Raw genomic sequence first — 25893 nt, 5'->3', positions numbered from 1 at the left:
TTTGTTAGTCTCTAAGGTGCCACAAGTACTCCTTTTTTTAAAAATGATTGGGGAGGAGAGGCTGAGGGAACTGGGATTGTTTGGTCTGTGGAAGAGAAGAATGAGGGGGGATTTGATAGCTGCTTTCAACTACCTGAAAGGGGGTTCCAAAGAGGATGGATCTAGACTGTTCTCAGTGGTAGCACATGACAGAACGAGGAGTAATGGTCTCAAGTTGCAGTGGGGGAGGTTTAGGTTGGATATTAGGAAAACTTTTACACTAGGAGTGTGGTGAAACACTGGAATGCATTACCTAGGGAGGTGGTGGAATCTCCTTCCTTAGAAGTTTTTAAGGTCAGGCTTGACAAAGCCCTGGCTGGGATGATTTAGTTGGGGATTGGTTCTGCTTTGAGCAGGGGGCTGGACTAGATGACCTCCTGAGGTCCCTTCCAACCCTGATATTCTATGATTCTAGTCAGTCAGTAGTTTTTCTAGAGTTAGGCTGATATGAATTAGTTAGGGGGGATATGACAGAGGTTTCTCAAATCATGACTGGTGTGGAGAAAGTAAATAAGGAAGTGTTATTTACTCCTTCTCATAACATAAGAACTAGGGGTCACCAAATGAAACTAAAGGCAACAGGTTTAAAACAAAAAAAAGGAAGTATTTTTTCACACAACCCACAGTCAACCTGTGGAATTCTTTGCCAGAGGATGTTGTGAAGTCCAAGACTATAACAGGGTTAAAAAAAGAACTAGATAAATTCATGGAGTTCATAATGGAGTCCATCAATGGCAATTAGCCAGGATGGGCAGGGATGGTGTCGTTAGCCTCTGTTTGCTAGAAGCTGGGAATGGGCAACAGGGGATGGATCACTTGATGATTACCTGTTCTGTTCATTCCCTCTGAAGCACCTGGCATTAGCCACGGTCAGAAGACAGGATACTGGGCTAGATGGACCTTTGGTCTGACCCAGTATGGCTGTTCTTCTGTAAAAGAGGTAGCTTTCATTACAATGAAAGCTTTGTCAAAGACAGGGGTCTTGCACTTCACAATGAAGCAAACTTGGGATATGACAGAGGTAGTAAAGTTCCAAAACAAATCACAAATCCCTACCTCTAATCCAGAATCACATAAAGACCGTGAGCAGAAGTTCCTCAGCAGACCTCAGCTGACATGCTGGTGCACAGAAAGAGCTGCAAACTCTAAGACAGCTAAATGCCATACCACAGAAGATTTTGTAGATTAAAACTAATTATTTGAATTGTAATCAGATGCAGATGGGAAGCCAGTAAAGTGGATGGCACACAGGCCTAATGTGCTCATGGCCGATGCACTGCGCTGTGAGCATGTTGCTACTGCATTCAGCATTAGCTAAAGTTTCCAAGTGGTCTTCAAGGATAACCCTAACTGTGAGACAATGAAGTAGCCTAAGCCTGAAAGTGATAGAGTCATGGATGACTCGTGAGATCTGCTTCAGTGAGGAAAGGCTGCAACACTTCAACCAACCACAGATTCTAAAAGCTGTATGAACCCCTTTTGCTAGTTGGGAATCCAAGAGAAATCTTGGGTTCAAATTACCCCAAGCTGTTTTGGCATGGATGGGATTCATTTCATGAATAAGTGGAGCAGTTACAACCCTCACTAATTTCTCTAGATTACCAACCAAACAAATACATCTCTGTTTTAACCAGATTAATTATCAGCCAACCCATTCTCATTTGACCCTATTTTGGGCAGATGCTACGGAAGCAAAGAAACTGACTGAACTGAATCTGATGAATAAGAAACCTAGAACTAAGTACCATCACCATACAAACATTACCACAGACCAAAATGCCTCACAACCTTCTTCAGCAGCTCTTATGCTCTTAGGAGGATAAACAACTTCCTGTGGTACCTCACATGTGAAGGACTAAGTCACTGTTCATTTCCCTTACTCTAGTACCACCTGTGCACCTATCAGAAAGGAAGGACTTGGTCACTGAAATCACTCCAGGTAGATTCTTTGTCATATATGTTAAGTGTGCACATCCAATATAAAGTTTGTCTAAACCAGGGATCTCAAACTCAATTTACCTTAGGGCCAGTGCCCGTCCTCAAATTCTCCCAGTGGGCCAACAATGTAACTGACGATGGTGTTCAGAAAACGATAATATTGTATTTTTTATTTCAGATTTCTTAGAAATAATAAAACTGTCATACAACTTTATACGATTCTTCACCTGCCAGAGAGTTTTAGTGTTTGCCAGACACCAGGCAACACTTCAGTTCTGTCGGTTTGTTGATGTTTGGCCTCAGTGACTGAGCAGTTGAAACTTTCAGAATTGCAGCAAGGTGGGCATCAGATAGTTGTGTTCAGTATTTTGACTTGTTTATATACACTGTGGAAAAAAGTTACACTGCCTCCATGGCTGACTCTGCCTGGCAACTAATGATGCTGCCTCCATGGCTAACTCTGCCCGATGACTAGTGATGGTATCTCTGTCCCTCACCCCCAGCCAATGGGAACTGTGGGGGGTGGCACCTGCAGCAGACAGAGTGGGTAGCGTGGCTGCATGCGTCTCTCCTCCATGGGCCTCAGTGGGGAGGTTCTCAGGTTCTCAGGTTCTTACACAGAAGGCCCGTGGGCCAGGTCTTTGAGACCCCTGGTCCAACCCTACAGGATACTTAAAACTTGACTTTGGTATAAAGAGTCTCTAACTAAAAAGGAGCATATTAACACTTGTATGCCTCTATATTAACTCAAACATACCTTTTCAGATACCTCTACTATTCACTGACCTTGGAACTAGCTGACAACATGCTAACCTAGAACCCCATTACCACTCCCATCAGATAAGGGGCTCACCTCAAGAAAAAACCACCGCAGACTGAAAATAGCCACTTATGTACTTATCCAGCCACCAACTTGTGCCACTATACGGAATAGTCACGTGTGTCTCACAGTTCACCTGCTGCTGAAAACAAGTTAGTAAACTACCCTTGTTTACAGTCAAAACTCCGCTGCTCTGTGCACTTGTGAGGATACATTATCTTTCTCCTGAGGTTGGTTACAGCAGCTGGAAACATGATTGCCATTGGCCAGGTAAGACAGTAGGAATGCTACTGAGAGGTCCGTTTTACCAAATTTTGATATTGCATATAAACTGTACTAACAGAAAACCAAAACTTCAGAGCGCTTTCTTACACTATATTGAAATAAAAACTGTTTGGCTTTAAAAGCAAAATTGTTGAACTAGAAGGCAAAAACAGCGAAGTGAGAGGTTCTTCTCCATTTTTTTTTATGTCTATATATCTCAGCTGTTCATTAAAATTGATGACAGAGGCAAATCAGGAGAAGTTGTGATTCTGCCTCCTTGAATGTGTTGCACATTTTAACATTTTGGTAGAGATACGAGGTTATGCATTTCCAGCTGAGGGAAGCAGGAAAGAGCTTGGCCTCTGGAGCAAGCTGTTGATACTATCTTGTCTAAAATGTTTTTAAATCTTTGAAAAATTGAATAGGTGCAAAAGTTAAAGCAGCCCTGTGCACAGCTACTGCTTGCCCAGGCTATCACCATAAGTCTTGCTGTCTTTGGTGGCATTACAGGGGTCACATTCAGAGAGATGAATCGTTCTTGAATGTTTTCTCCTATACACAGTATTCCTTTTTTTATTTTCTTTATTTTTGTTCTTTACCCTCTCCAACCCGACTCACTTGGACAATTCTAGAGACTAAAAACTTCCACTTATTCATATAGGAATTTTATTTAAAATAGAACAGCTACCCATACATCTACAGGGAGCAGGCCAGTGTATTGGCTACATCAGAGGGCCTCACAGTGCCCTTTGTTCATATGAATCTGTCTTCTTCCCATCCTGCCTTTCTTACAAGCCAAAAAAGTTGCTCTACTCTCAATGACTGACCCCTACTTCAGAGTTGTTTAGACCATAGACAGTTACACTTTACTTATGGTAATTTACACAATTATAGAAACATCTTAAATTGTGGAGTTCAACTGAAATTCTCTCTAATGGCATTTACAGCTCAAGGGGTATAGAGGTAGAATTTAAAAGGTGAGCTGAGAATATTTTCTTAACACGCCCAACTACATATATTATGATGTTCTGAAAATCCTAAATAGATTGTATAAAGAAATGCACTCTTCACCTCATTTCAGCCTCTGCAAAGCCACACCAGCTGACCCCTCTTTCAGCCGCCAGACCCTCGCACAATGCATGCCTTAATTTTAGAGGCTTTGAAGAACCATGCTGGGGCATGGAACTGACTCATGATAGCTCAGGTAAGTGTTTTTTTTCCCTTTCATTATATAGCACAGTTTTATGGTGTCTTTCTTATTATTTTTATACCCTTTGAAATATAAAACAACACAAAAAACACTTTGCAAACCACGCTATATAATAAACAATTACACTTACGTGAGCCACTGAGACAGCTCTATTTTTCCCAACAAGGCACCACAGCAGATGCAATGTTAAGTGTGGCAGGAGCTGGCCAGCTTGACTTTGAGGATACTGAAATGAAAGACAAAGTCTGTTTAGAGTTAATTACATGCCAAAGGCCTCCCTTATCTACCTGAGCCATTCAGAACATAAAAATACATTTAGCTAATTTTTGGTTACATATTTGCAAATTATATTTAAAGTAAGCATAATTCATAGATTCATAGATACTAAGGTCAGAAGGGACCATTATGATCATCTAGTCTGACCTCCTGCACAATGTAGGCCACAGAATTTCACCCACCCACTCCTGTGAAAAACCTCTCACCTATGTCTGAGCTATTAAGTCCTCAAATCGTGGTTTAAAGACTTCAAGGAGCAGAGAATCCTCCAACAAGTGACCCGTGCCCCATGCTACAGAGGAAGGCGAAAAACCTCAAGGGCCTCTTCCAATCTGCCCTGGAGGAAAATTCCTTCCCGACCCCAAATATGGCGATCAGCTAAACCCTGAGCATATGGGCAAGATTCACCAGCCAGATACTACAGAAAAATTCTTTCCTGGGTAACTCAGATCCCACCCCATCTAATATCCCACCACAGGCCACTGGGCCTATTTACCATGAATATTTAATTACCAAAACCATGTTATCCCATCATACCACCTCCTCCATAAACTTATCAAGTTTAATCTTAAAGCCAGACAGATCTTTTGCCCCCACTGCTTCCCTAAGAAGAATTCCAAAACTTCACTCCTCTGATGGTTAAAAACCTTTGTCTAATTTCAAGTCTAAACTTCCTGGTGGCCAGTTTATATCCATGTGTTCTTTTGTCCACATTGGTACTGAGCTTAAATAATTCCTCTCCCTCTCCGGTATTTATCCCTCTGATATATTTATAGATAGCAATCATATCTCCCCTCAACCTTCTTTTAGTTATGTTAACAAGCCAAGCTCCTTGAGTCTCCTTTCATAAGACAAGTTTTCCATAATAGAGAATACAGGGAAGAACAAGTTGGTTGTCTGTCCACCTGAGGAACAATACCTTCCTTCTTTGTTCAACATAGGTCCAAAGGACAATCTGCACTCAAAACAATATAAGAACAGTAGTGCGGCTTCTTGCCTGAGATCCTTGTCTACACCAGCAAATGTCCTGTTACTGACAACAGGTGTCACCAACAAGTGAAACGAAACTGGTGCTGAACAGTTTAAATGCAAATACACCAAGGACAAACCCTTTTCAGCTTAATTTCAGAAAGTGAGTTAGGTTGATTTTAGCCACAGATTCTGGGCTGGTTCTGAATTCCTTGGCTACACTTGCAGTTAAATTATGTTCAGCACCATTTTTGTTGCACCCATTGCTGACAGGCTAATTTTGCTATGATAAGAAAAGTAATAACCAATAATAATATTAATAAAAGTGCTCTAACTATTGAGCTTGAAGAGAGTGAGACAGACTATAATAATGTGATCCTAGCCTCTCTCACTCAGTATGAATGCACAATCCTTGCCACTCACTAAGAAACACTAGTAAAGTCTTTCCTACTGGAAAAACAGCACTATTTTTCCCTGCGATTTGCAGCCTAACCTGAATAGAAAAAAGGTACTAAGTAGCAGAAAGGTGAGTCAAAAAAGAGGGTGACAAAGACAGAAGGAAAATAAATCAGAAGGTAATGTAAATATGATTGTAGACTACTTGCCTCAAAATGTTGCTCTCCTAACTTTTACTCACACAAAAACTTGCCTTTAGATCACTTAATGCAGAGGTGGGCAAACTATGGCCCGCGAGCCACATCTGGTCCACAGGACCGTCCTGCCTGGCCCTTGAGCTCCTGGCCAGGGAGGCTAGCCCCCCTCCCCTGCAGCCATGCCGCCGCAAGTGCAGCACGGCTGGCTCCGGACAGGCGGCGGGGCTGTAAGCTCCTGCTGCTCCGAGCTGCATAGTAGAGGGGCGGGGGAGTTCGATAAGGGGTATGGGGTCCCGGGGGGGCAGTTAGGGGACAGGGAGCAGGGGGTGGTTGGATGGGGCGGAGGTTCGGGGGGGCGGTCAGGGGACAGGGAGCATGGGGTGGTTGGATAGGAGGTGGAGTCCCAGGGGGCCTGTCAGGGGGCAGGGGTGTGAATAAGGGGCGGGGGGGCAGTCAGGGGACAGGGAGCAGGGGTTTGGATAGGGGGTTGGGTCCCAGGGGGGCAGTTTGGGGTGGAGGGTCCCAGGAGGGGATGGTCAGGGGACAAGGAGTGGGGGGGAGGGTTGGATGGGTCTGGAGTTCTGAGGGGGGCAGTCAGGGGGAGGGGGCAGATAGGGAGCGGGGTCCTGGCTGTTTGGGGAGGCACAGCCTTCCGTACCCGGCCCTCCATACAGTTTTGCATGCCTCGGGCCAAAAAGTTTGCCCACCCCTGACTTAATGGGTTACTCTCCTACAAACCAATCTGCTCATCAATAGATCACCATAGTATTGAAAATAATGAATTTAGTAGGTTGTTTTTAAGAAACTTCCAAGTGTCAATTTTTCTTAGACATAATGTTACTTTGGAGATAAAGCACCCTGGCTACACTATTTATGGATTTTTATAATCAATGACACATCACTACATTTTGATTAAGTATTTGTGGCAACATCCTAGCTAACTTTAATGCAATTTTGACAAAATAACCATGACCTGAAAGTATATAATTTCTCTTTAACATTCATATTACTAACCAATGCTTGTGATACAGCAACAGAACTTAGAGATGAAAATGAAAAATTCTTACATGCTATTTTTTTGGTTATTATTCAAACCCTATCTATCCTGAGTAGAAGCAAACAAAAAAAGGCAGAGCGCACCAGCCTGTTTTTAGAGAGCATGTTGAGGAATTTCTGCAGCAGCAAGTGGACAGGCTATCTATCTACAAATTCACCTCTGCCTGCCAAGTGGTAGCTATAATGGTTTCCTGAACCTATAAATCTCATGCCCTCTGTTGCAACGTTTTATGCCCTTTTATGCCATTTGTTAACAAATAACAACTTCATCTTCCCCCAGTGATTCGCTACTGCTGATATCCCACCATTTTCCCATTGGGAGGAGGCAACCCCTCATCTTTTCTTGTTCATCCCGCTCTCTTAGCCCAGATCACCTCTCCTGAAGAAAAACTCATAAGAGGTGGTAGAGAAGGGCAGATAAACAGAGGGAAAACTCAGTTCCTACATATTGTTCTTCTCAAGGGGAGGAACTTAGGGACTCACAAGATGGAGAAACTCAAGGCAACACAACTCTGTGACTTTATCACCATCCCTTTCTATACATCCCTATATTCAGGTGCCCTCTGCACACAACTGGGTGAAATTCTGGCCCCAGTGAATTGTGAGTTTAGCAACTGTCTTCTTGGAAACACGGATTTTAATGCCTCTAACTACTACATAAACTATTCCCTTTCATTAGTACACCTAAGCCTTGGAAAACCCTACTTATGATAGACAAACTGATTCACTATTACTGGCTGAAGATTTTTTCCATATTTTTTTCTGGGTGTCAGCCACCAACACAAAGCAGAGCAACTCTGCTCATTTCCCCGCCCTAGTGCTGAGTATACCCAATGAAACAAAGGTTGGTGAGCATCAGAGTTCTTTGGACTTTGCCTGTTCTTCAGCTTCTCTAGCTGGTTGTTACCTGGATTAGTGAAAGCTGCTCTGAGTCTATCATAATTACTTTGTAGATTTACAAACATAAGTAGGTGGACAAATAAATACATATCATTATCATATAAAAACAACACTGGAATATTAATTCTGTAAAACCACACAAGACTAGGGAGAAAACACACAAATGATCTGAAAACGTAACACCATATACTGTATTTTCCAATATCTAGAAAACAAAGTGCAATAATTATACTGCAAGAGTGGTTTTCACACTAGATCATTGCTAAATAAATTATTTGTTTCCAATCAGTCATTTTCTGTATTCCTTCTGCAAATATTACTGGTATAAAGAGAGACTTCCCCCATTAAGCCATTGGCAAAGGTGTGCTGACGGACAGATAATCACTACAGTCTCTGTGACACAGCTTACTTACCTATAAAATGGGTACAATACTTACCTATGCCTCAGGGTTGTGCTGGAGAAAAGAGTCTATAAAGTACTTCGAGATCGTATACACTGCAGAAGTGCAAGTTGTTATAGCTGTTCAATCATGGTAATTTTTAGGAAGAGCCATTGACTGGTCATTGTGAAGAGCACATTATCATAAAAATATAATTAAAAGATGTCAAATCCCACCGGCAAAAGGGTTCCATAACCTGTAACACTTTTGTGATAAATGAAAGGGTGAGAGGGGGTAGCTCCCTTTTATGGACACGCAGCCAGCCAGTTAGCTATAAAATCCCTCTTGGTAGTTGTTCTCTACTTGCTTTACCTGTAAAGGGTTAAAAAGTCTCCCTACATAGGTAAAAAGAAGGGAGTGGGCATCTGACCAAAAGAGCCAATGGGAAGGCTAGAACTTTTTAAAATTGGGAAAAAAAACTTCCCCTTTGTCTGTTCTGTTGTTGTTCTTGAGAAGCAGACAAAGGACTGGAACTATGTTGTAAGAAGCTTGGAGCCAGGTATGAAAAATCATCTGAATCATACCTAGAAACTACTCACTTGAAACCCCCAGATATGTAAGTATATCAGGAAATGTCTAGGAAGATGCAATTAGGTTTTTTTTATTATTAGTTCTTTATGGCTTGTGGACTCCTCTGTGCTAACCCCATATACTTTCGTTTTGCTTGTAACCTTTAAGCTGGATCTCAAGAAGGTTATTCTTGATTCTTAATTATTGTAAGTGGGTTTTTTAAATCTAGCAATTGCCTGAGTTTTCAAATGTATTTTCTTTCTTTTTGTTTTTAATAAAATTTACCTTTTTTAGAACAGGATTGGATTTTCTGTCCTAAGAGCTTTGTACACATGTTGTTTAATTAGCTGGTGGCAACAGCTGATTTTGTTTGTTTTCTTTCTCAGATCTTCCGTGGGGTTAGGGGCGTGAAAGGGCTTGAGGGTACCGCACAGGAAGGAATTCCCCGGTGCGCCTTCCTGGGATCTCAAAGGGGTTTTTGCAGTTGGGTGGTGGCAGCATCTACCCATCCAAGGTCAGAGAGAAGCTGTAATCTTGGAAGTTTAATACAAGCCTGGAGTGGCCAATATTAATTTTTAGAATCCTTGCGGGCCCCCACCTTCTGCACTCGAAGTGCCAGAGTGGAGAATCAGCCTTGACAACTTTAATGGCTCGTATTAGTCAACAAAGAATTATGTTTGTGCTGTGGTAACAGCAAATAGACTTGAACAATAGTTTGTCATATCAGAATTGAATTTTTGCTGTTGTTTTTGATCTTAGGTGAGGGAGAAACTTCATCGTCTCAATGGGAATTCAAGCTCTCAGTACAAGTTCACTGGTCAGATTGTTTGTGCTTCACAATGTTGTTGAGGAGCTCCTATTCCCCATGCAATCCCAAGTTTGACTCGACTTAATTAAAGTTTCTCAATGAGTTTAGCTCAACAGTTTATCCATTGTATCTACTTCTCATATGCAGAAATCCCGAAGTGTCAAGGGTTCAGAGTCAGAAATTCTTTGAAAATCATGGAAGGCACAGAATTCATGATTTTGTGAAAGCCATGACAAAAATGAAGACTGTGTAATGTAAGTATATTATACATAGCATGCTGAGAAATGAGTCAAGCAATTTAACTTCACTTGATTGGACAAAGGGGAAGGAAGATACATAATAAATTCTTCAGAATTTGCCTGGACTGCCTGAAACTTTATCAATACCAAACTAACAACAACAGATGACTAAAGGTTAGGAGTCCTGGCAAACTCACTCTAGAGATGGGAACTGCCTCCACCTCTTTCCCTTTGACTTGACCCTGAATTTGGGAACCCATGGTCCTGTCCCAGTACATCATCACAGAGCAACAGAAGGGTCACAAGGACCAATTGCTGATGCATACTAACGTGTAGGCCTCTGCTCCCACATACAGCAACCTCAGATCCTTGTGTGCCTAGCCAACCTATTATCAGCCTCTAATGATTGGCTCTTTTGGAATTCACAAAAGGAACAGTTCCTCACATGTTCACAAATCACACCAAATACATACCCAATCCTCCTATGCTAATTGGTCCTTTAACTGACTCAGTTGCAGGGACTATAAACCTGCCCATGCAATCCATCTAGAAGTTGTGTTGGGGCAACTTAGCCCTGGTCTACACTACGGGGTAGGTCGAATTAAGCCGTGTTAGGTCGATTTTAAAATGAATGCGTCCACACAACCAACCCCGTTCCGTCGACTTAAAGGGCTCTTAAAATCGACTTCTGTACCCTCCCCGGCGAGGGGAGTAGTGCTAAAATCAACCTTGCTGGGTCGAATTTGGGGTAGTGTGGATGCAATTTGATGGTATTGGCCTCCGGGAGCTATCCCAGAGTACTCCAATGTGACCGCTCTGGACAGCACTTTGAACTCAGATGCACTAGCCAGGTACACAGGAAAAGCCCCAGGAAATTTTGAATTTTATTTCTTGTTTGGTCAGCGTGGCGAGCTCAGCAGCACAGGTGACCATTCAGTCCCCCCAGAATCACAAACGAGCTGCAGCATAGACCGAAAGGGAGACACTGGATCTGATTGCTGTATGGGGAGAAGAATCTGTGCAGGCCGAACTCCGATCAAAAAGAAGAAATGCTAATATATATGCCAAAATTGCACAGGGCATGGTAGAGAGAGGCTACAACAGGGACACACAGCAGTGCCACATGAAAATTAAGGAGCTCAGGCAAGCCTACCAAAAGACAAAGGAGCCATATGGTTGCTCCGGGTCAGAGCCCCATAAATGCCACTTCTATGATCAGCTGCATTGCATTCTGGGGGAGGGGGGGACCCTACCACTACCCCACCACTGTCCATGGACACCTGCAAGGGGGGTGTCTCACACAACAGGGAGGAGAATTTTGTGGATGAGGAAGAGAAGGAGCAGAATGTGCAGCAGGCATGCGGTGAATCTGTTCTCCCCAGCAGCCAGGACCTTTTCATCACCCTGGAGCCAATACCCTCCCAAGGCGATAATTTTGATTCACTGTGAAAGAGTCTCCCTTTTGTTCTCAGAAATGTATCATCTTAAATTTTACTCTTCCTTTTTATCCCCGCACAGGTGCAAATGTTTCTATGCTCCCTCTATCATCTCCATCCCTGAGGTTATCGCAGATTACAAGGCGAAAAAAATGCACTCGCAATGACATGTTTTCCAAGCTCATGCAGTCCTCCAGCACTGATAGGGCACAGCTGAATGCATGGAAGCATTCAGCGACAGAGGCCAGGAAAGCATTAAATGACCGCGATAAGCAGAGGCAGGAGGCGATGCTGAGGGTAATGGAGGAGCAAACAGACATCATGAGGCATCTTGTGGAGCTGCAGGAAAGCCAATAAGAGCACAGACTCCCCGCTGCATCCATTGCACAACTGCCTGCCCTCCTCCTCAAGTTCCATATCCTCCTCACCCAGACACCCAAGAACGCAGAGCAGGAGGCTCCGGGCACCCAGCCACTCCACTCCAGAGGATGGCCCAAGCAACAGAAGGCTGTCATTCAAACAGTTTTGATTTGTAGTGTGGCTACAATAAGCAATGTGGCCTTGTCCTTCCCTCCTCCCGCACCCCACCCCACCCCACCCCACCCGGGCTACCTTCTCAGTTATCTCACTTTTTTTTTAATTATTAAAGAATGCATAATTTCAAAACAATAATTACTTTATTTCCTGTGCCAGCTGTGATCGAAGTGGGGAGGGTGGCTGGCTTACAGGAAATTAAAATCAACAAAGGGGGTGGGTTTGCAGCAAGGAGAAACACACACAACTGTCTCACCTGTAGCCTGCCAAGTCATGAAACTGGTTTTCAAAGCCTCTCTGATGCGCAGCGCACCTAGCTGTGCTCTTCTAATCGCCCTGGTGTCTGGTTGCTCAAAATCGGCCGCCAGGCGATTTGCCTCAATCTTCCACCCCGCCATAAACGTCTCCCCCTTACTCTCACAGATATTATGGAGCACACAGCAAGCAGCAATAACAATGGGAATGTTGATTGCACTGAGGTCTAACCTAGTGAGCAAACAGTGCCAGCGAGATTTTAAACGTCCAAAGGCACATTCTACCATTATTCTGCACTTGCTCAGCCTATAGTTGAGCTACTCCTTACTACTGTCCAGGCTGCCTGTGTATGGCTTCATAATCCATAGGAGCAAGGGGTAGGCCGGGTCCCCAAGGATAACTATTAGCATTTCAACATCCCCAATGGTAATTTTCTGGTCTGGGAAGTAAGTCCCTTCCTGCAGCTGCTCGAACAGCCCAGAGTTCCTAAAGATGCGAGCGTCATGCACCTTTCCCAGCCATCCCACGTTGATGTCGGTGAAACGTCCCCTGTGATCCACCAGTGCTTACAGCACCATTGAGAAGTACCTCTTGCAGTTTACATACTGGTTGGCAAGGTGGTCCAGTGCCAAGATAGGGATATGCATTCCATCTATCGTCCCACCACAGTTAGGGAACCCCATTGCAGCAAAGCCATCTAGTATGACCTGCACATTTCCCAGAGTCACTACCCTTGATAACAGAATGTCAGCGATTGCACTGGCTACTTGGATCACAGCAATCCCCCCAGTAGATTTGCCCACTTCAAATTGATTCCCAACTGACTGGTAGCAGTCAGGCGTTGCAAGCTTCCACAGGGCGATTGCCACTCGCTTCTCAATTGTCAGGGCAGCTCTCATCTTGGTACTCCTGCAGTTCAGGGAGGGGGAAAGCAACTCACAAAGTTCAAGGAAAGTGGGCTTACGCATGCAAAAGTTTCGCAGCCACTGGGAATCATCCCATACCTGCAACACTGTGCAGTCCCACCAGTCTATGCTTGTTTGCTGGGCCCAGAATCAACGTTCCACTGTATCAACCAGCCCCACTGCCGCCATGATGTCCCAATTGCCACAGCCTGTGCTTTCAGAAACATCTGTGTCCATGTCCTCCTCACAATCGTCCTCGTGCCAGCGTCTCTTAGCCAGGTTCTGCACATACTGCAGGATAATGCGCGAGGTGTTTACAATGCTCACAACAGCAGCGGTGAGCTGAGTGGGCTCCATGCTTGCCGTGCTATGGCATCTGCACGGGTAACCCAGGAAAAAAGGTGAAAAACGATTGTCTACCATTGCTTTCACAGAGGGAGGGAGAGAGGGAGAGGAGACAGACGACATGTACCCAAAACCACTTGCGACAATGTTTTTGCCCTATCAGGCATTGGGAGCTTAACCCAGAATTCCAATGGAGATTGCGGGAACTGTGGGATAGCTACCCACAGTGCACCGCTCCGTGAGTCGATGCTAGCCACGGTATTGAGGACGCACTCCACCAACTTAATGTGTGCTTAGTGGGGACATACACAATCGACTGTATAAAATCGATTTCTAAAGATCGACTTCTACAAAATCGACCTAATTTCATCATGTAGACATACCCTTAGTGAAGGAAAAACCTGACTGGAACTCATGAATGGATCAAACCAACGCAAACACAGAAACCAAGAACCCAACGCAGATGTACAGCAGTAAACACTATACACAGAACCCAGAGATTAATACACCTTTCCTCTCCCTTGCCTTCCATCATGCAACTGGATATGAATGAGAATTTAACTATTTCATCTGAAAAGCTATAGGTTCTTCTGCCCCTTCTGAAGCTTTGTAAATAAAAAAACAAAGGCTGAAGAATTCTGTGCCCACTCATAAACACTGTTGAAACTTATATTTGTGGGTGGATAGTCACTATGGGATTTTCAAAAGCACCTAAAGAAAATTTAATGGAAGTTGTTCCCCTAACTCCCCCACGTGCTTTTGAAAATTCCACCCTCAGTGGAGAAATGAACAATTTTGAAAATGTCTTTGACAATTAATATTAAAATGTATTTGCTCTTTGTATTTATATCTTTTATCCTCCTAACCCAGCACTGAACCAAAGAAGTATTTTAAAAATAACCCTTCAATTGAACTGCAGATATCATAGCTTTTTAAAATACAACCGTAGTATACAAATAAACTAAAAACTCCATTATACACTAAACAGTGGTTGACTTCTGATAAGTTCAGCCATCTCCAATGTCACAATTTATCATACAATAATGAAACGTATTCCTAAACTGATTTAAATCCCCATACATCTAAAAATGCAGAATGGTATGCTGTACAGTAAAATCTTATGGGGGCAATCTCCTGTCCTGAAAATATCCCTAAATATACTGAGTACAATTCTGCTCCCCTTTATTCAACTGCCACCTTTCTCAGACAACAGATATTTGTCAGTCTCTCAAGTTTAAAAAAAATGATTATGTGATCTAAGAAATATAACAAAGCAAAATTAACTAATACACAAAGAGATTTTGATCACGTCACAAGAACTAAAGCTTCCACATCTCCAATTATCTTGATGCTGTAACTCCTTAATATGTGTAAAGTCTCCCTTTTCTGAACCCCACAGATACCTGTTCTTTATCCAGCACCATATCTCACACATATGAATGTTAAACTGAAAATCTGTCAAAATGTTCAGGTTTTTTCAGTATCAAATAAAAAAGACAACTGAAGAAAATAAAAATGATTTCTCTGTTTAGACCACACAAGCAAACAAAGCATGTCCTGGGGAACACTGTTGAGGAAAATTCTCAGTGAGAATACCCCAAAGAGTACAAAAATCTAAAAAGATGCATTATATTCCAATGTTAAACTACATGAAAAAGAATTTTAAGTCAATATATCAGAAACATTGTCTCATCTACAATGCCAGGTTTTGATAAATATTGCTGAGAAAATACTGTGGTCAGCAAGGCTGTAGTGAGAAGTGCTGTACTGTTTTGCAACAGTTTATCTTAATATTTGTAGAAAATCTATGATTTCTGTGGTGTAGGTACCAATCATTGCGAATTTCATATATGTGCCTTTAGTGTGCTCAGGTTTTATGCATATACGTAATAAGCACATAAAAATATTCAGTACAGAATTCTAGGCACATTCAAGTTTTTGAATAGAGCAAACATCTAATGTGCAGTAGAGGTTACACATACTGACAAATACATATTTTTCTGAAGAAAACATCTACTTTATTTATCATTGTCAAAATGAATCGATTTTTTTTTCTTCAAAAGAACACACCTTAATGAAAGCTATTTTAATCCACTGCAGTATTTTTCTGGTCCTTTGGTTACACTGACATCTGGTGGCACTTAAAGAAAATTCTCAAAACTACAGGTTATTATAAGTTTAGTTATTATTTTATTCAGCTATTTTATGTCATTACCTCAGGTATCTTAATATGAATAGTCAGCACTTCTATTATAAAGGCCCTCTACTCAAGCTTTCATAATCTGCCAGTAAAATCTGCTCTGAGGTGAACCTTGACATACTACCACTTTGTCGAGGAATAATTTTTCCCCTATTTTTTTTCCTATTTTTTAAAACTTTTGGCCACATTTGCATTACATGGGTACCTCAAGAGCTGATAACAGGATACAGGCTCTGGCCTTTCTTGCCTCGGTCATTTGTTACCAGCTGTTCAGTGCTACACATGAAAAATGCAGTACATTTTCTGATGGAAAAATATTCAAAAAAATCAAAGAAATGTAGGGCTGTAAGGGACGTCGAGAAGGCATCAAGTCCAGACCCCTGCACTGTGGCAGGACCAAGTAAACTTAGACAATCCATTTGTCCAACCTGTTTTTAGAAACTTCCAATGATAGGGATTCCATAGCCTACCTTGGAAGCCTATTCCAAACTTAACTATCTTTAGTTAGAAAGTTTTTCTAATATCTATCCTAAATCTCCCTCGCTGCAGATTAAGCCCATTACTTCTTGTCCTACCTTCAGTGGACCTGAAGAACAATTGATCCCCATCTTCTTTATAACAGCCATTGACATATTTGAAGACTTATCTGGTCCCTACTCAGTCTTCCTTTCTTAAGACTAAACATGCCCAATTTTTTTTAACCTCATAGGTCAGGTTTTCTAAACCTTTTATCATTTTTGTTGCTGTCCTCTAGACTCTCTCCAATTTGTCCACATCTTCCTAAAGTGTGGATATAGTACTCGAGCAGAGCGGGACAATTACTTCCCAGGTCTTACATACAACACTCCTGTGAATGTGAACACCCCAGAATGATATTAGTCTTTTTCCAGTTATATTGCCATCCAATTACAACAGGAACTGGCTAGCATTGTTCTGGTAGCCTCAGCAATGAAGGGGAGAAACCGAATGGGAATGGAGACTGAAGTACTCTTTCACACATAAATTAGTTCCCCCCATGCTTTACTATTCATTAGCGATCATCTAACAGCAGAGTTTCTGTGGGCATTTGTAAGTGGGAGTTTGGGATTTTTTCCTCCCCTTTCTTCTTTACTAAGAATAGGGTCTAGAAAGAGGAGATAATGATGGCTCCCCAAGGAGGAGAGGAGAGGAGGGAAAGAAGATGGTTGGATGAAGAAGCTGCAGGATGTTAATCATCCTTCAGGGGATATCTGATGGAAGCTACTTACGCATGAAATGTCATCTGATAGAGCTCATGGCAGAGAAGATTCAAAGATTAGAGATACAGTTAGAGGCAACAATGGCACTCAGACTGGGATTTGAAAGTATGATGCAGGAGAGGAGAGAAGAGGTGATAGAGACAACTCAAGATTTGTGGAAACCTGCCAAACAAAAGGAACTATAGGGCATTCTGCCAGAAGAGGAGGTTGATCCATGGAAGAATATAACCACAAGCACAAGGCAGAATAGACCAGATAGTGGTGGTGAAATTAAATTGAGTAACAGGTTTGCTGCACTAAGGAATTAGGAGGAGAAAGAGGCAGAAAATGGTGTGGTGAGGAAGAAAAGAATGGAAGCCAGTCCCTGCAAAAAAGAGGAAGAGATTATGGAAATAGACATGGACCAGAGCCTAAGGAAAAATGAGGACAATGTTCAGAAGACTGTGAGAGAGGACATAAAACAGATTCATACCAACACCAGGAAGAGACAGGTCTATGTGATTGCAGCCTCCATATTCAGAAGAATGGCCTGTCACCAGAACAGATCCAGAGAACGTAAGAATGTACTGTCTGCCAGGAGCAAAGATATGAGATGTGGACATAAGGCTACAGAGGATCCCGAAGGAAGTGGGGAAAAATCCACTGACTGTGCTACCTGTCAGGACAAAAGATACCTTCTAGATTCCCAATGGAATGGATCAAGGATGCCTATGCTCAGCTGGGTGAGATACTTAAAGAAATGGAAGCTCAGGTGATTTTCAGTGGAATACTTCTGGTCCCTAGAGAATGTGGATGACGGCGAGATGCGATAATGAAGATCAATAGATGGCTCAAAGATGGTGCTATGAGAAAGGTTCATCATACAATAATGAAACGTATTCCTAAACTGATTTAAATCCCCATATATCTAAAAATGCAGAATGGTATGCTGTACAGTATACTGTACAGCCACTGGGAGGCATTTTTGGAAAGAAGACATTTCAACTAATGGGCTCCACTTTGTAACCTGGGGTATTAATCTTCTGGATCAAGGCTGGCATGACTGATAAGAAGAGATTCAAATTAGGAGATGAGGGGAGATGGTTGGGAAAGAGGCTTCAACACCAGGCTTCAATACACAAGAAGAAGAAAAAATCAGCTAAATGAAGATTAGTTAGGGATAATGGAATATTACAAACCAGAAAACTGGGTGTTGTCTTAGGGAAGCATTTGAAATACTTGTACGCAAATGCAAGGAATCTGGGCAACAAAATGGAGAAATTTGAACTCCTGGTACAGGAGGTCAAACGAGAAATTTTAGGGATTACAGAAATATGGTGAAATAGCATTCATGACTGCAATACAGGTATTGAAGAGTATGCACTGTTTAGGAGAGATAGGAATAAAAGTAAAGTTAATGGGGGTAGAGATGTACATTAACAAAGCAGTAAACTGTAAAGAAATAGAAAGTTGTAGTATGGACAAAACAGAATCTGTTGGGTCAAAATCACTTTGGGGAAGGATTGTAAAAGAGGTTCTTGTTGGGAGAGTGCTACAGGACCCCAGGATCAGACTCAGATGTGGATAGTGATCTCTTTAATATTCATATTATTAGAGAGAGAAATACTTCTGGAAATTGTGTCATAATGGGAGACTAACTTACTGCATAAAGACTGGAAAATAAATGCTACTAATACTGGTAGGACCCAGTTATTCTTGGGTGTGATAATGAGTTTCTTCATCAAATTGTCACTGAATCAACAAGAGGTGATGCACTTTTAGACATGGTTTTAGTAAGTAGCAAGGATATCATAGAAGAGCTGATTGTAGAAAATAACCTTGAATCGAGAGACCATTAAATGGAAGGGTAATCAAAACCAGGTCGTCAAGGATGATTTTTTTATTTCAAAAGGACAGGCTTTGGGAAATTAAAGGAATTAGTTAAAGAAGTCAGCTGGACTGAGGAGCATATGTACTTAAATGAGGAGGAAGCTTTGAACTTCTTCAGCTATATAAAAACTATCTGAAATTTGCATCCTAAGAAGGGGGGAAAGTTTATAGGGAAAGGTTTCAGAGTAGCAGCCATGTTAGTCTGTATTCACAAAAAGAAAAGGAGGACTTGTGGCACCTTAGAGACTAACCAATTTATTTGAGCATAAGCATTCGATGAAGTGAGTTGTAGTCTCTAAGGTGCCACAAGTACTCCTTTTCTTTTATAGGGAAAGACTCCAGACCCAGCTGGATGAATAATCACCTTGACCAAGGTAATTAGGAGTAAGTAAACAGCGTATAGGAAATGGAAAAAGGGGTTGATCAGCAGAGAAAACTATATTGTGGAAGTTAGAAAATGTAGGAATAAAGTGAGAATTGCTACAAGTCAAGCTGAATTAGGTTTTACCAAGGAAACTTAAATAAATAATAAAGAGGTTTTTTAGTTATATAAATAAATAGAGTATAAGGAAGGATGAGGTTGGGCTACTATGCAGCGTAATAAACAGCTGCAGGTTTAAAACAAACGAAAGGAAGTACTTCATCACACAACGCTCAGTCGACCTGTGAAACTCGTTGCCAGGGAATGTTTTGTAAAGGCCAAAAATCTAATGGCGTTCAACAAAGAATTAGATAAGTTCAGGGAGGATAGGCCCATCAGCAACTATTAGCCAAGATAGTCTGGGATGCAGTCCCACTGTCATAAACATAAAGGGAAGGGTAAACCCCTTTGAAATCCCTCCTGGCCAGGGGAAAGCTCCTCTCACCTGTAAAGGGTTAAGAAGCTAAAGGTAACCTCGCTGGCACCTGACCAAAATGACCAATGAGGAGACAAGATACTTTCAAAAGCTGGGAGAAGGGAGAGAAACAAAGAGTCTGTGGGTCTGTCTATATTCTGTCTTTGCCGGGGATAGACCAGGAATGGAGTCTTAGAATTTTTAGTAAGTAATCTAGCTAGGTACGTGTTAGATTATGATTTCTTTAAATGGCTGAGAAAAGAACTGTGCTGAATAGAATAACTATTTCTGTCTGTGTATCTTTTTTGTAACTTAAGGTTTTGCCTAGAGGGGTTCTCTATGTTTTGAATCTAATTACCCTGTAAGGTATCTACCATCCTGATTTTACAGGGGGGATTTCTTTATTTCTATTTACTTCTATTTTTATTAAAAGTCTTCTTGTAAGAAAACTGAATGCTTTTTCATTGTTCTCAGATCCAAGGGTTTGGGTCTGTGGTCACCTATGCAAATTGGTGAGGCTTTTTATCCAACATTTCCCAGGAAAGGGGGGGTGCAAGTGTTGGGAGGATTGTTCATTGTTCTTAAGATCCAAGGGTCTGGGTCTGTAGTCACCTAGGCAAATTGGTGAGGCTTTTTACCAAACCTTGTCCAGGAAGTGGGGTGCAAGGTTTTGGGAAGTATTTTGGGGGGAAAGACGCGTCCAAACAGCTCTTCCCCAGTAACCAGTATTAGTTTGGTGGTGGTAGCAGCCAATTCAAGGACAAAGGGTGGAATATTTTGTACCTTGGGGAAGTTTTGACCTAAGCTGGTAAAGATAAGCTTAGGAGGTTTTTCATGCAGGTCCCCACATCTGTACCCTGGAGTTCAGAGTGGGGGAGGAACCTTGACACCCTCACTCTGGGTGTCCTTAGCCTCTGATTGCCAGAGGCTGGGAGTGGATGACCGTGGATGGATCACTCAGTGATTGCCTGTTCTGTTCATTTCCTCTGGGGCACCTGGCATTAGCCACTCTCAGAAGACAGGGTACTGGGCTAGATGGACCACTGGACCATTTTACATGTCAGTATGAGACCATAAGAATGGCCATACTGGGTCAGACCAAAGGTCCATCTAGCTCAGCATCCTGTCTTCCAACAGTGGCCAATGCCAGGTGCCCCAGAGGGTATGAACAGAACAGGTAATCATCAACTGATCCATTCCCTGAGCAAGTATGAAGTTACTTAAACATATTATATAACTGTATATTTTCCAAAAAGAAAAGGAGTACTTGTGGCACCTTAGAGACTAACCAATTTATTTGAGCGTAAGCTTTCGTGAGCTACTGTAGCTCACGAAAGCTTACGCTCAAATAAATTGGTTAGTCTCTAAGGTGCCACAAGTACTCCTTTTCTTTTTGTGAATACAGACTAACACGGCTGTTACTCTGAAACCTTTATATTTTCCTCAGTTCAATACAAGTACTCACTTGCCAGACAATATTGTGTTTGTTAAGTTCTAATGATGTTATTGTAATCACTTCTCCATTTGCATGTATTCTTAAGAAATGCCTCAGAATACTAAATTATTTTTCTAATTAGTATGCTAATAATATAACCGAACGTACACAGGTTGTAACAGGGATGAAAAGCCTCAGCTGTCTGACAAGTTTAAAAACCTGGTTTCAGAATCAACTAAGAGGCAATAAGGCTTTTAACTTATCCAACTCTAATAACTGGCCATAAAACAACAAATCAGACTTTAGAGGTCCTATTATGGCAAATGTCCTGTAATTCAAGTTACAGCCATTTTATCAGAGAAGAGAATTTGAGCATAGCGATAACTGATGCTGACTCACAAGTGATGAACAAACTTAACTCTTGTTAAATTATGGATGTACAACAAACCTGAAAAATATTCATCCTCCAAATCCAGTGAGAATTTACAATTCAGTGCATTGGCAATTTTTTACCCAAGAAGACCACTAAAACACTCTACAGGCTTACAAAGTCAGAAATAATCTTTAACATTTCAAAACACAGGAGCAAACCAATCATTTAACAAGAGTAAATGTTTATTTTTTCTGTGGTACTGACACTGCACATTGTTTACTAAAACCATAACCATCCACCAGTAAGTGCCAATTGAAAAAAAAAAAATTTACTCCCTTCAGTATGTGAACAGTTTGATTCTCTTACAAATACTGAGAGAATTTATATGTATAACTACTTTCAAGAGATAATGAAATTTCCCTACAAGGGTGCATCATTTGAAGAATGGAACTCACAATTAACACAAGCAAAATAAAGAAATCAATGACATACAGAAAAGCAAAACAACAAAAGATGGCAGGAAAAAATAAGTATGAATAGATTATCGCTTCTTGCAAATGTCAGATCTTCCACAATTTTCAATACTGATGAAAGTAGGCAAAAAAGAATCTCTGATTCAGTGGAAAACATATCCCAGACTGATTGAGGAATATAAATAAAACAAATATCTTCACGAAAAATAATTACAGTAACTCCTCACTTAACGTTGTAGTTATGTTCCTGAAAAATGCAACTTCAAGCGAATCCAATTTCCCCATAAGAATTAATGTAAATGGGGGGGGTTAGGTTTCAAAGAAATTTTTTTTTTGCCAGACAGAAGACTACATATGTGTATATAATATATACACATACACGCACGCACACACAGAGTCAGTATAAGTTTTAAACAAACAATTTAATACTGTACACAGCAATGACGACTGTGAAGCTTGGTTGAGGTGGTGGAGTCAGAGGGTGGGATATTTCCCAGGGAATGCCTTACTGCTAAATGATGAACTAGCAATTGGCTGAGCCCTCAAGGGTTAACTCGTTGTTAATGTAGCCTCACACTCTACAAGGCAGCAGGAATGGAGGGAAGGGAGACAGCATGGCAGACAGAGATAGAGACACACACCCTGTGTGTGAGAGAGAGAGAAGCGCATTTCCCCTTTAAGTACGCTGACACCACTCGTAAGTACACTACCTTGTTAAGTTAATCAGCAAAGCTGAGACCTCCGCTGCTGCCAGGAAACTCCCTCTGTCCTAAGCCCTGTCATATGTGTCCCCCTGCTCTATGGAGATGGAGTAAGTGGGGTGCAGGAGCAGGGGGACACCCTGACATTAGCCCCCCTCTCTTCCCCCCCCCCAGCAAGCAGCTCCAAGGCAGAGGGCAAGAGCAGCACATGGCGAGGGGGGAACAGGGGGGGGACAGCTGAACTGCCAGCAATTGATACCCTGCTGGGCGGCTGCTGCACAGGGAACTTAGGGGAGCGGGGAGCTGATGAGGGGCTGCCGGTCCATGCTGATTCCAAGCCCCCACCAGCGAGATGCAATGGGATGCTCTCCCTGCAAGCAGTGGACAAAGCAGGCGGCTGCCAAACGACGTTATAAGGGAGCACTGCACGACTTTAAACGAGCATGTTTCCTAATTGATCCGCAACGTAACAATGAAACAACATTAACCGGGACGACTTTAAGTGAGGAGTTACTGTAGTAACAGTTGCTCAAGTTCATATTCCACCAACGCAAACATGAAAAGCCAGGAAATCCCACGTTAATGGTCTGATCCTGTTCCCAACTTCAATGGTGCAGGATCTAGCCCTGACACTTCAACTATCCCTTGCAATTTATAGTCATGATTTCACCTTTTCCATGTTGCCACACCCACATCAGAGCATACGTGCCTCCATCCTCCACTTCCACACAAAACATGCAACTTTTAACTGCAACCATGCTGAATGGTTTAAAATGGATGATTTACAATTGTTCAGAATATTGAATTGGTGTTTGTGGAAGCAGCTGGTTAGTGTGTATAACAATGGAGTTTTTTTTTAATTGAGAGCTATATTTAAGTGTTGTGTTACAGTATGGTAAATGGAAAGAATTGTTTTAAGTGGAAATAGTCTGTAATAGTGTTTATCATTTTGGGAAGTTTCCATTTGTAATAATTCTAATTGTTTTATTTAGCTGATGTAAGTGAAGAAGTATGGAATGTTATGTTTTTTCAATAGCTGGTGTTTGTGGTCAGAGTTAAGGTTGCATGTTCCATGTGGAGACTGAAGAGGCATGTGAGTTGTGAATGTAAGTAATAACGTAATCTAAAGAGGGCGAAATCATGGTTGCAGATTGCAAGGAATGGCTGAAGACCCCTTCCTTAGGGATGGGCTTTTTCCTAAATTTAGAAATATCAAGATTATCAAGCTCTCTCTTCTGTGTTTTTCTGCAGGACTCTGCGGCAGACTGGAACAGGAACAGCTCTCACCTGAAGAAGCAAATTTGCAGAACCTTTCACAAAGAGAAATATTTCCTCCCAATTACTTATCAAACATTTGAGTTAGGTAGTGTCAAAATAAAATAAAATATGTTTTTCAAAGGGCTGACTAAAAATCCATTCCCCTGTCAGTTGCTCAAGTTTTGCTCTCCTACTCCTATGAGCTCATAAATTTTACTAGTCCTCTAGTCATCTGGCTTTGTGTATGGTATGGATTTTTTTTTTAGCAAAAATGTCCTGCCATTGCTAACGCCACAACTAATATTGACAGTAGGAGCACTATCATAGACAAGGCTCCCACAGCCACTGACTCTTTAATACCATGTTGTCCAACTCAGCTTATGAAAGATCTAATCAATAGATTGTTTAAAAATGCTGGCAGCTGTAAGGATTTTGGCTTGGAGCTGCACTGAAGTTAACAATTTAAAGACAGGAAATTTTTGCCAACAACCCGAGCATAATCCAGAAATATCGGTATGCTAATAGTATAAACAAACATGCACACGTCTTCTAGGACTAAGAGTGGACAGACCTGAATTTCTAATGTAAGAGTAGGCAGGAATAAAACAAAACAAAGAAGACTTACATTTAAAAGTCATACAACTTCCAGTCCTTGTTTATATTTCAAAGAAACAAAAAAGAGATCAAATAAAAAGTTTTCCACTTTGTGGGTTCCCTTTAAAAACATTGTTTGAAGCAGATGCATTGAGATAGAAAAAGAGAAAAATTAAAGAAGTTTTCAGCAATGTTTGCATCTCAGAACCAAAGGCACACCACTATACAGGCCACAAAAAAATATGAAACTTGGGGGACAATGAAAGAATTGTGGGGTAATACCATGACTTTTTCGTACATATCCAGCATTGTCTGATTTTAAAAAATATATATATACATCACCTAGGAATAGTGGAGTAGTTTCTTCATAAGTAACGTCATTAGTCTCAGCTCCTGCCTCCAAGAGAACATTGACGCTTTCCAAACATCCATGATTTGCAGAAAGATGTAATGCACATGTACCCTCAAATGTCTTTGATTTTATGTAGTTATCAGATGGAGCTAAGAATAAGGAGAATTAAAAAAGATTTTCTAACATGAAATTCTAAAAAGGACAGTCACTTACCTTACAGGATTCCTGTGCCTTGAATCCTCTCATAACCCCCACCCAAGGGCACAAGGGGTGAAGCAGACTCAACCATCCCTTACTTCCTTCACCAAAACACAATCCAGACACAATCCAGTTGGTATATGACACCGTGGTAGCAGAGAACAAGAGTAGGTTGTAGAATCCATGTAGAATCAATGCAGACAATACCTCTCTAGAACTACAGTTATTGTAAGGTAAGTAACTGTTTCTTCTCTGAGTGACTGTCCACATGGATTTGACTTCTGATGACTAGCAAGACCTCATAGTCAGGAGGTTGGTATTAGAAGTCCTATTTAAATAATGACTACAGGACAGCTTGGCCAAGGCAGGCATCAGATTTTTGAGGTTTCAATTAAGGAATAGTGTTGGCTGAAAGTGTAAACTGCATCCCACATAGCTGCCCTGAAAATATAAGAAAAAGGTTCCTTTCCAAAGAAGCTGCAGAAGCTGCCTGAGCCCTGGTGGAATTGATTCTAACTAGCATGGGTGGATCTAAACTACCTATCCCTCAGCATGATTTAATACAGTCTAGGCCAGGGGATCTCAGCCTTTTTTGAATCAGCCCTCCCTCCCCTCAGCTTTATTTTTTTTAAAACTTGGGAGTCTTTCATCACCCTCATTTATAAAGTGGGATGTTCCAATGTAATCTAGGTGGAACTGGGGCCATTAATACATTGATCTCAGTAAAGGAATCAGTCCTTTCATTCTGCTGTCTAACCGTGCACAGGCTAGGAAACCTTTTAAAAGCACATACATCTAAATATCTGCGAAGTTTCTGGGCAGTAATTCTC

General features: G+C 41.6%; 1 protein-coding gene across 5 annotated transcripts in view; it reads right to left on the bottom strand.

Annotated features, from left to right (window-relative positions):
• Positions 1–25893, bottom strand: part of ASB3 (ankyrin repeat and SOCS box containing 3) — a 128241-nt gene that overhangs the window by 43454 nt on the left and 58894 nt on the right. For all 5 annotated transcript variants that reach the window (XR_012158276.1, XM_073339169.1, XM_073339172.1 and 2 more), the window contains one exon: positions 24856–25014. Coding sequence is in view for 4 of the 5 variants with exons in the window: in XM_073339169.1 (XP_073195270.1) it covers positions 24856–25014 (159 nt within the window). In the remaining variant the exon portion in view is untranslated. The remainder of the gene's footprint in view (positions 1–24855; positions 25015–25893) is intronic.

This window comes from Lepidochelys kempii, chromosome 3, assembly GCF_965140265.1.
Source record: "Lepidochelys kempii isolate rLepKem1 chromosome 3, rLepKem1.hap2, whole genome shotgun sequence".
NCBI lineage: Eukaryota > Metazoa > Chordata > Testudines > Cheloniidae > Lepidochelys > Lepidochelys kempii.
The sequence above is the reverse complement of the archived record's forward strand: the minus strand, read 5'-3'. Positions and strand labels throughout refer to the sequence as shown.